This window comes from Oncorhynchus masou, chromosome 2 (assembly GCF_036934945.1).
Source record: "Oncorhynchus masou masou isolate Uvic2021 chromosome 2, UVic_Omas_1.1, whole genome shotgun sequence".
NCBI lineage: Eukaryota > Metazoa > Chordata > Actinopteri > Salmoniformes > Salmonidae > Oncorhynchus > Oncorhynchus masou.
Genome location: NC_088213.1, coordinates 4202476 through 4217308, shown reverse-complemented (window position 1 = coordinate 4217308; position 14833 = coordinate 4202476). Strand labels below are relative to the sequence as shown.

The window sequence follows — 14833 nt, the reverse complement described above, 5'->3', positions numbered from 1 at the left end:
CTGGATCTATTACAGAATGGGCCATTAGCAGACACCTTGATTAAACCTGGACCTATTACAGAGTGGGCCATTAGCAGACACCTTGATTAAACCTGGACCTATTACAGAGTGGGCCATTAGCAGACACCTTGATTAAACCTGGATCTATTACAGAATGGGCCATTAGCAGACACCTTGATTAAACCTGGACCTATTACAGAGTGGGCCATTAGCAGACACCTTGATTGAACCTCTACCTATTACAGAGTGGGCCATTAGCAGACACTGTAATTGAACCTGGACCTATTACAGAGTGGGCCATTAGCAGACACTGTAATTGAACCTGGACCTATTACAGAGTGGGCCATTAGCAGACACCTTGATTGAACCTGGACCTATTACAGAATGGGCCAATAGCAGACACCTTGATTAAACCTGGACCTATTACAGAGTGGGCCAATAGCAGACACTGTAATTGAACCTGGACCTATTACAGAGTGGGCCAATAGCAGACACTGTAATTGAACCTGGACCTATTACAGAGTGGGCCATTAGCAGACACCTTGATTAAACCTGGACCTATTACAGAGTGGGCCATTAGCAGACACCTTGATTGAACCTGGACCTATTACAGAGTGGGCCAATAGCAGACACCTTGATTGAACCTGGACCTATTACAGAGTGGGCCATTAGCAGACACTGTAATTGAACCTGGACCTATTACAGAATGGGCCAATAGCATACACTGTAATTGAACCTGGACCTATTACAGAGTGGGCCATTAGCAGACACCTTGATTAAACCTGAACCTATTACAGAGTGGGCCATTAGCAGAAACCTTGATTAAACCTGAACCTTATAGAGTGGGCCATTAGCAGACACTGTAATTGAACCTGGACCTATTACAGAGTGGGCCATTAGCAGACACTGTAATTGAACCTGGACCTATTACAGAGTGGGCCATTAGTAGACACCTTGATTAAAACTGGACCTATTACAGAGTGGGCCATTAGCAGACACCTTGATTAAACCTGAAGATATTACAGAGTGGGCCATTAGCAGACACCTTGATTAAACCTGGACCTATTACAGAGTGGGCCATTAGCAGACACCTTGATTGAACCTGGACCTATTACAGAGTGGGCCATTAGCAGACACCTTGATTAAACCTGGACCTATTAGAGAATGGGCCATTAGCAGACACTGTAATTGAACCTGGACCTATTACAGAGTGGGCCATTAGCAGACACTTTGATTGACTAAACACATATACAGTATACTTGGGGCCAGAGACATTTTCCCGCTTTTCTCTGAGAGGTACTATATGATGTGAGAGCAATGCGGGATTCGAACCCACAACCCTGATGACAGATTACGAACCTTGGGTATGAGCAGCAGCTCAACATACTTGGAGCAGGAGAGCAGTGTGCTGAGGGCCTTCATGGCCCCCAGGTAGAGGTAGGACAGCTGCACCGCATGGATCTCAGACTGACTGGCCCCCGAGGAGGGAGAGCCACCGTGGCCCTTCCTCCTGTTGTCCTCCTGGGGGGTCTGAGGAGCAGGGGAGAGGGTCTCTGGTCCTCCTCCACCCTGGTGTTGGGAGTCCAAGGCGCAGGAGGAGATCTCGCTCTCTGATTTCGAGTTGGGCACCGCGTGGGCTTTGACCTCGTCCAGGCTGTGTGACACTCTCAGATCAGAGGTTGTCGTCGTGGTGACGGTCCCCGTTGTCGTTGTTGTTGTGTCTTTGGGGTCCGGGGAGACCCTGTGTTGGTGCTCCGTCTCACTAGTTTTGTTGTTGAAGTCGTCGTTTGTCGTGGCGGTCGTCGTCGTCGTCGTATCGTGGCCTCCGTTGCTACGGTGCCTCTTCTCGTGGCGCCGGGCGCTCAGCTTCCCAGCGTCCTCGTGGATGGAGGTGAGATAGGTGAGGTCGAGGAGCAGGGAAGCGGTGAGGCCTCGGAAGCGTGCCACGTCAAAAGGCAGCGGCTCGCAGGGCTCCAGGTTGTACAGGGGAGTGTCACTAGGCGACCAGAAAGTTGGGAAGCTTTAATGATGAACCAGAAGTGGAGGAACACAAAGGAAACACAGAGTGAGGAAAGGGGAGAAGGAGGGAAAGAAGGAGAGGAAGAATGCAAGACATGGTAGAGGAGTGGAGGATGGATGGACTGGGGATGGATGGTAGTCTGGGGGAGGGATGGTAGTCTGGGGGAGGGAGGGATGGTAGTCTGGGGGAGGGATGGTAGTCTGGGGGAGGGATGGTAGTCTGGGGGAGGGATGGTAGTCTGGGGGAGGGATGGTAGTCTGGGGGAGGGATGGTAGTCTGGGGGAGGGATGGTAGTCTGGGGGAGGGAGGGATGGTAGTCTGGGGGAGGGATGGTAGTCTAGGTGAGGGATGGTAGTCTGGGGGAGGGATGGTAGTCTAGGGGAGGGATGGTAGTCTGGGGGAGGGATGGTAGTCTGGGGGAGGGAGGGATGGTAGTCTGGGGGAGGGATGGTAGTCTGGGGGAGGGATGGATGGTAGTCTGGGGGATGGATGGTAGTCTGGGGAAGGGATGGTAGTCTGGGGGAGGGATGGTAGTCTGGGGAAGGGATGGTAGTCTAGGGGAGGGATGGTAGTCTAGGGGAGGGATGGTAGTCTGGGGGAGGGATGGTAGTCTAGGGGAGGGATGGTAGTCTGGGGGAGGGATGGTAGTCTGGGGGAGGGATGGTAGTCTGGGGGAGGGATGGTAGTCTGGGGGAGGGATGGTAGTCTGGGGAGGGATGGTAGTCTGGGGGAGGGATGGTAGTCTGGGGGAGGGATGGTAGTCTGGGGGAGGGATGGTAGTCTGGGGGAGGGATGGTAGTCTGGGGGAGGGATGGTAGTCTGGGGGAGGGATGGTAGTCTGGGGGAGGGATGGTAGTCTGGGGGAGGGATGGTAGTCTGGGGGAGGGAGGGATGGAAGTCTGGGGGATGGATGGTAGACTGGGGGAGGGATGGTAGTCAGGGGGAGGGATGGTAGTCTGGGGGAGGGAGGGATGGTAGTCTGGGGGATGGATGGTAGTCTGGGGGAGGGATGATAGTCTGGGGGAGGGATGGATGGATGGTAGTCTGGGGGAGGGATGGTAGTCTGGGGAAGGGATGGTAGTCTAGGGGAGGGATGGTAGTCTAGGGGAGGGATGGTAGTCTGGGGGAGGGATGGAAGTCTAGGGGAGGGATGGTAGTCTGGGGGAGGGATGGTAGTCTGGGGGAGGGATGGTAGTCTGGGGGAGGGAGGGATGGTAGTCTGGGGGAGGGATGGTAGTCTGGGGGAGGGATGGTAGTCTGGGGGAGGGATGGTAGTCTGGGGGAGGGATGGTAGTCTAGGGGAGGGATGGTAGTCTGGGGGAGGGATGGTAGTCTAGGGGAGGGATGGTAGTCTAGGGGAGGGATGGTAGTCTGGGGAGGGATGGTAGTCTGGGGGAGGGATGGATGGGAGTCTGGGGGAGGGAGGGATGGTAGTCTGGGGGAGGGATGGTAGTCTGGGGGAGGGATGGATGGGAGTCTGGGGGAGGGAGGGATGGTAGTCTGGGGGAGGGATGGTAGTCTGGGGGAGGGATGGTAGTCTGGGGGAGGGATGGTAGTCTGGGGGAGGGATGGATGGTAGTCTGGGGGAGGGATGGTAGTCTGGGGGAGGGATGGTAGTCTGGGGGAGGGATGGTAGTCTGGGGGAGGGATGGTAGTCTGGGGAGGGATGGTAGTCTGGGGGATGGATGGTAGTCTGGGGGAGGGATGATAGTCTGGGGGATGGATGGGAGTCTGGGGAGGGATGGTAGTCTGGGGGAGGGATGGTAGTCTGGGGGAGTGATGGTAGTCTGGGGGAGGGATGGTAGTCTGGGGGAGGGATGGTAGTCTGGGGGAGGGATGGTAGTCTGGGGGAGGGATGGTAGTCTGGGGTAGTGATGGTAGTCTGGGGGAGGGATGGTAGTCTGGGGTAGTGATGGTAGTCTGGGGGAGGGATGGTAGTCTGGGGGAGGGATGGTAGTCTGGGGGATGGATGGTAGTCTGGGGAGGGATGGTAGTCTGGGGGAGGGATGGATGGTAGTCTGGGGGAGGGATGGTAGTCTGGGGGAGGGATGGTAGTCTGGGGGAGGGATGGTAGTCTGGGGGAGGGATGGTAGTCTGGGGGAGGGATGGTAGTCTGGGGGATGGATGGTAGTCTGGGGGAGGGATGGATGGTAGTCTGGGGGAGGGATGGTAGTCTGGGGGAGGGATGGATGGTAGTCTGGGGGAGGGAGGGTAGTCTGGGGGAGGGAGGGTAGTCTGGGGAAGGGATGGTAGTCTGGGGGATGGATGGGAGTCTGGGGGAGGGATGCTAGTCTGGGGGAGGGATGGTAGTCTGGGGGAGGGAGGGTAGTCTGGGGGAGGGAGGGATGGTAGTCTGGGGGAGGGATGGTAGTCTGGGGGAGGGATGGTAGTCTGGGGGAGGGATGGTAGTCTGGGGGAGGGAGGGATGGTAGTCTGGGGAAGGGAGGGTAGTCTGGGGGAGGGATGGTAGTCTGGGGGAGGGATGGTAGTCTGGGGGAGGGATGGTAGTCTGGGGGAGGGAGGGATGGTAGTCAGGGGGAGGGAGGGATGGTAGTCTGGGGGAGGGATGGTAGTCTGGGGGAGGGATGGTAGTCTGGGGGAGGGATGGATGGATGGTAGTCTGGGGGAGGGATGGATGGATGGTAGTCTGCCCTGGGTGCCAGTCTGTTTCTACTCTCTTGCCATCTCCTTATGGAATTGTCACGTCAATGTTTAGCATGACAACAATGACACCTCAGGAGTTTGCCTTGCATTAACAGATCTGGGACCAGGCTAGGTGGATGGGTGGAGGAGGGCTGGCGGTACAATGGTACCATGCAGAGAAGGGACCAGGCTAGGTGGATGGGTGGAGGAGGGCTGGCAGTACAATGGTACCATGCAGAGAAGGGACCAGGCTAGGTGGATGGGTGGAGGAGGGCTGGCGGTACAATGGTACCATGCAGAGAAGGGACCAGGCTAGGTGGATGGGTGGAGGAGGGCTGGCGGTACAATGGTACCATGCAGAGAAGGGACCAGGCTAGGTGGATGGGTGGAGGAGGGCTGGCGGTACAATGGTACCATGCAGAGAAGGGACCAGGCTAGGTGGATGGGTGGAGGAGGGCTGGCGGTACAATGGTACCATGCAGAGAAGGGACCAGGCTAGGTGGATGGGTGGAGGAGGGCTGGCGGTACAATGGTACCATGCAGAGAAGGGACCAGTCAATGAACGAGTCAATAGGTTACGTACGGGATATGGATGATGGTGGATAAGTCCTTGGGAGGATAATGGATGACTATACAGGAGGTATTAATGGCACTGGATGAGGGTGGCTAGAAGCATGGTGGGGTGGGTGGTTATGGAGGAAAGTACTGAAACAGAGCTGGGTGATGGAGGTTTACAGCATATTGATGTGAACATAGCCAGTCAATACAGACAGTGTAGATACTATCTATCAGCCAGTGTAGATACTATCTATCAGCCAGTGTATATCTATCAGCCAGTGTATATCTATCAGCCAGTGTAGATACTATCTATCAGCCAGTGTAGATACTATCTATCAGCCAGTGTATATCTATCAGCCAGTGTAGATACTATCTATCAGCCAGTGTAGATACTATCTATCAGCCAGTGTATATCTATCAGCCAGTGTAGATACTATCTATCAGCCAGTGTAGATACTATCTATCAGCCAGTGTATATCTATCAGCCAGTGTAGATACTATCTATCAGCCAGTGTAGATACTATCTATCAGCCAGTGTATATCTATCAGCCAGTGTATATCTATCAGCCAGTGTATATCTATCTATCAGCCAGTGTATATCTATCAGCCAGTGTATATCTATCAGCCAGTGTAGATACTATCTATCAGCCAGTGTATATCTATCAGCCAGTGTATATCTATCAGCCAGTGTATATCTATCTATCAGCCAGTGTATATCTATCAGCCAGTGTATATCTATCTATCAGCCAGTGTATATCTATCAGCCAGTGTATATCTATCAGCCAGTGTATATCTATCTATCAGCCAGTGTATATCTATCAGCCAGTGTAGATACTGTCTATCAGCCAGTGTATATCTATCAGCCAGTGTAGATACTATCTATCAGCCAGTGTATATCTATCAGCCAGTGTATATCTATCAGCCAGTGTAGATACTATCTATCAGCCAGTGTAGATACTATCTATCAGCCAGTGTAGATACTATCTATCAGCCAGTGTATATACTATCTATCAGCCAGTGTATATCTATCAGCCAGTGTATATCTATCAGCCAGTGTAGATACTATCTATCAGCCAGTGTAGATACTATCTATCAGCCAGTGTAGATACTATCTATCAGCCAGTGTATATACTATCTATCAGCCAGTGTATATCTATCAGCCAGTGTATATCTATCAGCCAGTGTAGATACTATCTATCAGCCAGTGTAGATACTATCTATCAGCCAGTGTATATACTATCTATCAGCCAGTGTATATCTATCAGCCAGTGTAGATACTATCTATCAGCCAGTGTAGATACTATCTATCAGCCAGTGTATATACTATCTATCAGCCAGTGTATATCTATCAGCCAGTGTAGATACTATCTATCAGCCAGTGTATATCTATCAGCCAGTGTAGATACTATCTATCAGCCAGTGTAGATACTATCTATCAGCCAGTGTATATCTATCAGCCAGTGTATATCTATCAGCCAGTGTATATCTATCAGCCAGTGTAGATACTATCTATCAGCCAGTGTAGATACTATCAGCCAGTGTATATCTATCAGCCAGTGTATATCTATCAGCCAGTGTATATCTATCAGCCAGTGTATATCTATCAGCCAGTGTAGATACTATCTATCAGCCAGTGTATATCTATCAGCCAGTGTAGATACTATCTATCAGCCAGTGTAGATACTATCTATCAGCCAGTGTATATCTATCAGCCAGTGTATATCTATCAGCCAGTGTATATCTATCAGCCAGTGTAGATACTATCTATCAGCCAGTGTATATACTATCTATCAGCCAGTGTAGATACTATCTATCAGACAGTGTATATCTATCAGCCAGTGTAGATACTATCTATCAGCCAGTGTATATCTATCAGCCAGTGTAGATACTATCTATCAGCCAGTGTATATCTATCAGCCAGTGTAGATACTATCTATCAGCCAGTGTATATCTATCAGCCAGTGTATATCTATCAGCCAGTGTATATACTATCTATCAGCCAGTGTATATCTATCAGCCAGTGTATATCTATCAGCCAGTGTAGATACTATCTATCAGCCAGTGTATATCTATCAGCCAGTGTATATCTATCAGCCAGTGTATATACTATCTATCAGCCAGTGTATATCTATCAGCCAGTGTATATCTATCAGCCAGTGTAGATACTATCTATCAGCCAGTGTAGATACTATCTATCAGCCAGTGTATATCTATCAGCCAGTGTAGATACTATCTATCAGCCAGTGTATATCTATCAGCCAGTGTAGATACTATCTATCAGCCAGTGTATATCTATCAGCCAGTGTAGATACTATCTATCAGCCAGTGTATATCTATCAGCCAGTGTATATCTATCAGCCAGTGTAGATACTATCTATCAGCCAGTGTAGATACTATCTATCAGCCAGTGTAGATACTATCTATCAGCCAGTGTAGATACTATCTATCAGCCAGTGTATATCTATCAGCCAGTGTAGATACTATCTATCAGCCAGTGTAGATACTATCTATCAGCCAGTGTAGATACTATCTATCAGCCAGTGTAGATACTATCTATCAGCCAGTGTATATCTATCAGCCAGTGTAGATACTATCTATCAGCCAGTGTATATCTATCAGCCAGTGTAGATACTATCTATCAGCCAGTGTAGATACTATCTATCAGCCAGTGTAGATACTATCTATCAGCCAGTGTAGATACTATCTATCAGCCAGTGTAGATACTATCTATCAGCCAGTGTAGATACTATCTATCAGCCAGTGTATATCTATCAGCCAGTGTAGATACTATCTATCAGCCAGTGTAGATACTATCTATCAGCCAGTGTATATCTATCAGCCAGTGTATATCTATCAGCCAGTGTAGATACTATCTATCAGCCAGTGTAGATACTATCTATCAGCCAGTGTATATCTATCAGCCAGTGTATATCTATCAGCCAGTGTATATCTATCAGCCAGTGTATATCTATCAGCCAGTGTATATCTATCAGCCAGTGTATATCTATCAGCCAGTGTATATCTATCAGCCAGTGTAGATACTATCTATCAGCCAGTGTATATCTATCAGCCAGTGTATATCTATCAGCCAGTGTAGATACTATCTATCAGCCAGTGTATATCTATCAGCCAGTGTAGATACTATCTATCAGCCAGTGTAGATACTATCTATCAGCCAGTGTATATCTATCAGCCAGTGTATATCTATCAGCCAGTGTATATCTATCAGCCAGTGTAGATACTATCTATCAGCCAGTGTAGATACTATCTATCAGCCAGTGTATATCTATCAGCCAGTGTATATCTATCAGCCAGTGTAGATACTATCTATCAGCCAGTGTAGATACTATCTATCAGCCAGTGTAGATACTATCTATCAGCCAGTGTATATCTATCAGCCAGTGTATATCTATCAGCCAGTGTATATCTATCAGCCAGTGTATATCTATCAGCCAGTGTAGATACTATCTATCAGCCAGTGTATATACTATCTATCAGCCAGTGTAGATACTATCTATCAGCCAGTGTATATCTATCAGCCAGTGTATATCTATCAGCCAGTGTAGATACTATCTATCAGCCAGTGTAGATACTATCTATCAGCCAGTGTATATCTATCAGCCAGTGTAGATACTATCTATCAGCCAGTGTATATCTATCAGCCAGTGTAGATACTATCTATCAGCCAGTGTATATCTATCAGCCAGTGTAGATACTATCTATCAGCCAGTGTATATCTATCAGCCAGTGTAGATACTATCTATCAGCCAGTGTATATCTATCAGCCAGTGTATATACTATCTATCAGCCAGTGTATATCTATCAGCCAGTGTATATCTATCAGCCAGTGTAGATACTATCTATCAGCCAGTGTAGATACTATCTATCAGCCAGTGTATATCTATCAGCCAGTGTAGATACTATCTATCAGCCAGTGTAGATACTATCTATCAGCCAGTGTATATCTATCAGCCAGTGTAGATACTGTCTATCAGCCAGTGTATATCTATCAGCCAGTGTAGATACTATCTATCAGCCAGTGTATATCTATCAGCCAGTGTAGATACTATCTATCAGCCAGTGTAGATACAATCTATCAGCCAGTGTATATCTATCAGCCAGTGTAGATACAATCTATCAGCCAGTGTAGATACTATCCATCAGCCAGTGTAGATACTATCTATCAGCCAGTGTATATCTATCAGCCAGTGTATATCTATCAGCCAGTGTAGATACTATCTATCAGCCAGTGTATATCTATCAGCCAGTGTATATCTATCAGCCAGTGTAGATACTATCTATCAGCCAGTGTAGATACTATCTATCAGCCAGTGTAGATACTATCTATCAGCCAGTGTAGATACTATCTATCAGCCAGTGTAGATACTATCTATCAGCCAGTGTAGATACTATCTATCAGCCAGTGTAGATACTATCTATCAGCCAGTGTATATCTATCAGCCAGTGTATATCTATCAGCCAGTGTAGATACTATCTATCAGCCAGTGTAGATACTATCTATCAGCCAGTGTAGATACTATCTATCAGCCAGTGTAGATACTATCTATCAGCCAGTGTAGATACTATCTATCAGCCAGTGTAGATACTATCTATCAGCCAGTGTAGATACTATCTATCAGCCAGTGTAGATACTATCTATCAGCCAGTGTATATCTATCAGCCAGTGTATATCTATCAGCCAGTGTAGATACTATCTATCAGCCAGTGTAGATACTATCTATCAGCCAGTGTATATACTATCTATCAGCCAGTGTATATCTATCAGCCAGTGTAGATACTATCTATCAGTCAGTGTAGATACTATCTATCAGCCAGTGTAGATACTATCTATCAGCCAGTGTAGATACTATCTATCAGCCAGTGTATATCTATCAGCCAGTGTATATCTATCAGCCAGTGTAGATACTATCTATCAGCCAGTGTATATCTATCAGCCAGTGTATATCTATCAGCCAGTGTAGATACTATCTATCAGCCAGTGTATATCTATCAGCCAGTGTAGATACTATCTATCAGCCAGTGTAGATACTATCTATCAGCCAGTGTATATCTATCAGCCAGTGTAGATACTGTCTATCAGCCAGTGTAGATACTATCTATCAGCCAGTGTATATCTATCAGCCAGTGTAGATACTATCTATCAGCCAGTGTATATACTATCTATCAGCCAGTGTATATCTATCAGCCAGTGTAGATACTATCTATCAGCCAGTGTAGATACTATCTATCAGCCAGTGTAGATACTATCTATCAGCCAGTGTATATCTATCAGCCAGTGTAGATACTGTCTATCAGCCAGTGTATATCTATCAGCCAGTGTAGATACTATCTATCAGCCAGTGTATATCTATCAGCCAGTGTATATCTATCAGCCAGTGTAGATACTATCTATCAGCCAGTGTAGATACTATCTATCAGCCAGTGTAGATACTATCTATCAGCCAGTGTAGATACTATCTATCAGCCAGTGTAGATACTATCTATCAGCCAGTGTATATCTATCAGCCAGTGTATATCTATCAGCCAGTGTATATCTATCAGCCAGTGTATATCTATCAGCCAGTGTAGATACTATCTATCAGCCAGTGTAGATACTATCTATCAGCCAGTGTATATACTATCTATCAGCCAGTGTATATCTATCAGCCAGTGTAGATACTATCTATCAGTCAGTGTAGATACTATCTATCAGCCAGTGTAGATACTATCTATCAGCCAGTGTAGATACTATCTATCAGCCAGTGTATATCTATCAGCCAGTGTATATCTATCAGCCAGTGTATATCTATCAGCCAGTGTAGATACTATCTATCAGCCAGTGTATATCTATCAGCCAGTGTAGATACTATCTATCAGTCAGTGTAGATACTATCTATCAGCCAGTGTAGATACTATCTATCAGCCAGTGTATATCTATCAGCCAGTGTATATCTATCAGCCAGTGTAGATACTATCTATCAGCCAGTGTATATCTATCAGCCAGTGTATATCTATCAGCCAGTGTAGATACTATCTATCAGCCAGTGTATATCTATCAGCCAGTGTAGATACTATCTATCAGCCAGTGTAGATACTATCTATCAGCCAGTGTATATCTATCAGCCAGTGTAGATACTGTCTATCAGCCAGTGTAGATACTATCTATCAGCCAGTGTATATCTATCAGCCAGTGTAGATACTATCTATCAGCCAGTGTATATACTATCTATCAGCCAGTGTATATCTATCAGCCAGTGTATATCTATCAGCCAGTGTAGATACTATCTATCAGCCAGTGTATATCTATCAGCCAGTGTAGATACTGTCTATCAGCCAGTGTATATCTATCAGCCAGTGTAGATACTATCTATCAGCCAGTGTATATACTATCTATCAGCCAGTGTATATCTATCAGCCAGTGTAGATACTATCTATCAGCCAGTGTATATCTATCAGCCAGTGTATATCTATCAGCCAGTGTATATCTATCAGCCAGTGTATATCTATCAGCCAGTGTATATCTATCAGCCAGTGTAGATACTATCTATCAGCCAGTGTAGATACTATCTATCAGCCAGTGTAGATACTATCTATCAGCCAGTGTAGATACTATCTATCAGCCAGTGTAGATACTATCTATCAGCCAGTGTAGATACTATCTATCAGCCAGTGTAGATACTATCTATCAGCCAGTGTATATCTATCAGCCAGTGTAGATACTATCTATCAGCCAGTGTAGATACTATCTATCAGCCAGTGTAGATACTATCTATCAGCCAGTGTAGATACTATCTATCAGCCAGTGTAGATACTATCTATCAGCCAGTGTACCTATTCAGCAAGACATCAAACTGCTTTTCAGTAAAATAAATCTAATTGAATATAAAGCTGAATCCTCCTTTTTGGAGGGGGGGGGGGGGTCATGGTTATTGTCCATAATTGTTCATGAAAAGGTTATGCTATAATTGTGCCAGCCCTAATAATACGCCTTGCTTCTATCAAGACTTTAGCCTGGTCTCAGATCAGCTTCTATCAAGACCTTAGCCTGGTCTCAGATCAGTTTCTATCAAGACTTTAGCCTGGTCTCAGATCAGTTTCTATCAAGACTTTAGCCTGGTCTCAGATCAGTTTCTATCAAGACCTTAGCCTGGTCTCAGATCAGTTTCTATCAAGACTTTAGCCTGGTCTCAGATCAGTTTCTATCAAGACCTTAGCCTGGTCTCAGATCAGCTTCTATCAAGACTTTAGCCTGGTCTCAGATCAGTTTCTATCAAGACTTTAGCCTGGTCTCAGATCAGCTTCTATAAAGACCGTAGCCTGGTCTCAGATCAGTTTCTATCAAGACCTTAGCCTGGTCTCAGATCAGTTTCTATCAAGACCTTAGCCTGGTCTCAGATCAGTTTCTATCAAGACTTTAGCCTGGTCTCAGATCAGTTTCTATCAAGACTTTAGCCTGGTCTCAGATCAGTTCCTATCAAGACCGTAGCCTGGTCTCAGATCAGATTCTATCAAGACTTTAGCCTGGTCTCAGATCAGTTTCTATCAAGACTTTAGCCTGGTCTCAGATCAGCTTCTATCAAGACTTTAGCCTGGTCTCAGATCAGTTTCTATCAAGACCTTAGCCTGGTCTCAGATCAGTTTCTATCAAGACTTTAGCCTGGTCTCAGATCAGATTCTGCCTATTCCCTTGCCATTGTCAAGCCATGAGAATTCCATTAGACACAAGAGCACAAACAGATCTGGGACCAGGGTGCCAGGACCTGCAGGGTCAACTATAATGTTAATACCTGATGGTGATCTCAGCCTCGTCCCACTGCACCTTGGCTGAGGTGCTCCCCTCCTTCACCACGCCCAGGAGAGTAGCATGCCGACCGGTCTGTTTGTGAACACAGCGCCCCCCAACACGCAGCCCTGCGTCAGCGCCCCCCATCACCGCCAGCACAGGCCACACCTAAGAGTTCAACACGGAAGGCCTTCAGGACAGACAGCGACCTCTGAAATAGCAACTGCTGCTCCCGTTCACAATGAGCAACGTGCTACTTAAATATGACATGTAAATTACACAGTTATAACCAATATAAATATCCTGATGTTACATCTTACATCACATACTGTAGTTTATTTAGTTTGAACTGCAACATAAGAGCTGTCTTGTGTTGTCATGGTGCGGTGTTGTCATGCTGCGGTGTTGTCATGGTGCGGTGTCAAGGTGTGGTGTTGTCATGGTGCGGTGTTGTCATGGTGCGGTGTTGTCATGGTGAAATGTTGTCATGGTGCGGTGGTGTCATGGTGTGGTGTTGTCATGGTGGTGTGTCAAGGTGTGGTGTTGTCATGGTGCGGTGTTGTCATGCTGCGGTGTTGTCATGGTGCGGTGTCAAGGTGTGGTGTTGTCATGGTGCGGTGTTGTCATGGTGCGGTGGTGTCATGATGAAATGTTGTCATGGTGCGGTGGTGTCATGGTGTGGTGTTGTCATGGTGGTGTGTCAAGGTGTGGTGTTGTCATGGTGCGGTGTTGTCAAGGTCATGGTGCGGTGTTGTCAAGGTGCGTTGTCAAGGTGCGTTGTCAAGGTGCGGTGTCAAGGTGTGGTGTCAAGGTGCGTTGTCAAGGTGCGGTGTCAAGGTGCGGTGTCAAGGTGCGGTGTCAAGGTGCGGTGTCAAGGTGAGTTGTGTTAAGGTGAGGTGTGTCAAGGTGAGTTGTGTCAAGGTGTGGTGTGTCAAGGTGAGTTGTGTCAAGGTGTGGTGTGTCAAGGTGAGTTGTGTCAAGGTGTGGTGTGTCAAGGTGAGTTGTGTCAAGGTGTTGTCAAGTGTTTCTTGCAAATAAATTAAAAACTATTAGCCTGAGTACCAGTATGTTTGTGCTAACATTCCACACTAATGCCAAAAACATTGTGGAATAATATCCGAAACAGAATGGTACCCAGGCTAATAAAGACTGATAATCACAACAAAAGCTCAGTCAATAGATAGACAGACCTCTGTACAGAGGGTCCTGAGGTGGTGGTCAGAGAGTTCCCCCAGACCTCCATGCCCCTGGCGGCTCCCGTGTCCCGGCCGGCCCCTCTCCTCCTCCCCTCTCTGGGGGTCCCTGGACGAGTCCCTCTGGGCATCATGCTCCTCTCTGCTCTGCACCGAACGACTCTTCTTTAACCTCTGACCTGATGTGTCACATGATGTGTTACTGTACATGTGATGGTGCTGACTGTGGGCCTTTTAATATTAACTCACAGAAATTATGTTTAAATCAGGCTGGTCAACACGTGGAAAAGTCAGGAAATTCAAATGAAGCAACACAAGCCCTAACTTTATCCAATGAGCAACACAAGCCCTAACTTTATCCAATGAGCAACACAAGCCCTAACGTTATCCAATGAGCAACACAAGCCCTAACTTTATACAATGAGCAACACAAGCCCTAACGTTATCCAATGAGCAACACAAGCCCTAACGTTATCCAATGAGCAACACAAGCCCTAACTTTATCCAATTAGCAACACAAGCCCTAACTTTATCCAATGAGCAACACAAGCCCTAACTTTATCCAAGGAGCAACACAAGCCCTAACTTGATCCAATGAGCAACACAAGCCCTAACTTGATCCAATGAGCAACACAA

At 46.7% G+C, this 14833-nt stretch overlaps 1 protein-coding gene across 1 annotated transcript in view; it reads right to left on the bottom strand.

Annotated features, from left to right (window-relative positions):
• Positions 1-14833, bottom strand: part of herc1 (HECT and RLD domain containing E3 ubiquitin protein ligase family member 1) — a 273217-nt gene that overhangs the window by 131620 nt on the left and 126764 nt on the right. The window contains exons 37-39 of the mRNA XM_064983713.1: positions 14195-14376; positions 13009-13172; positions 1360-2020 (exon numbers count right to left, since the gene is read on the bottom strand). Coding sequence (XP_064839785.1) covers positions 1360-2020; positions 13009-13172; positions 14195-14376 — 1007 coding nt within the window. The remainder of the gene's footprint in view (positions 1-1359; positions 2021-13008; positions 13173-14194; positions 14377-14833) is intronic.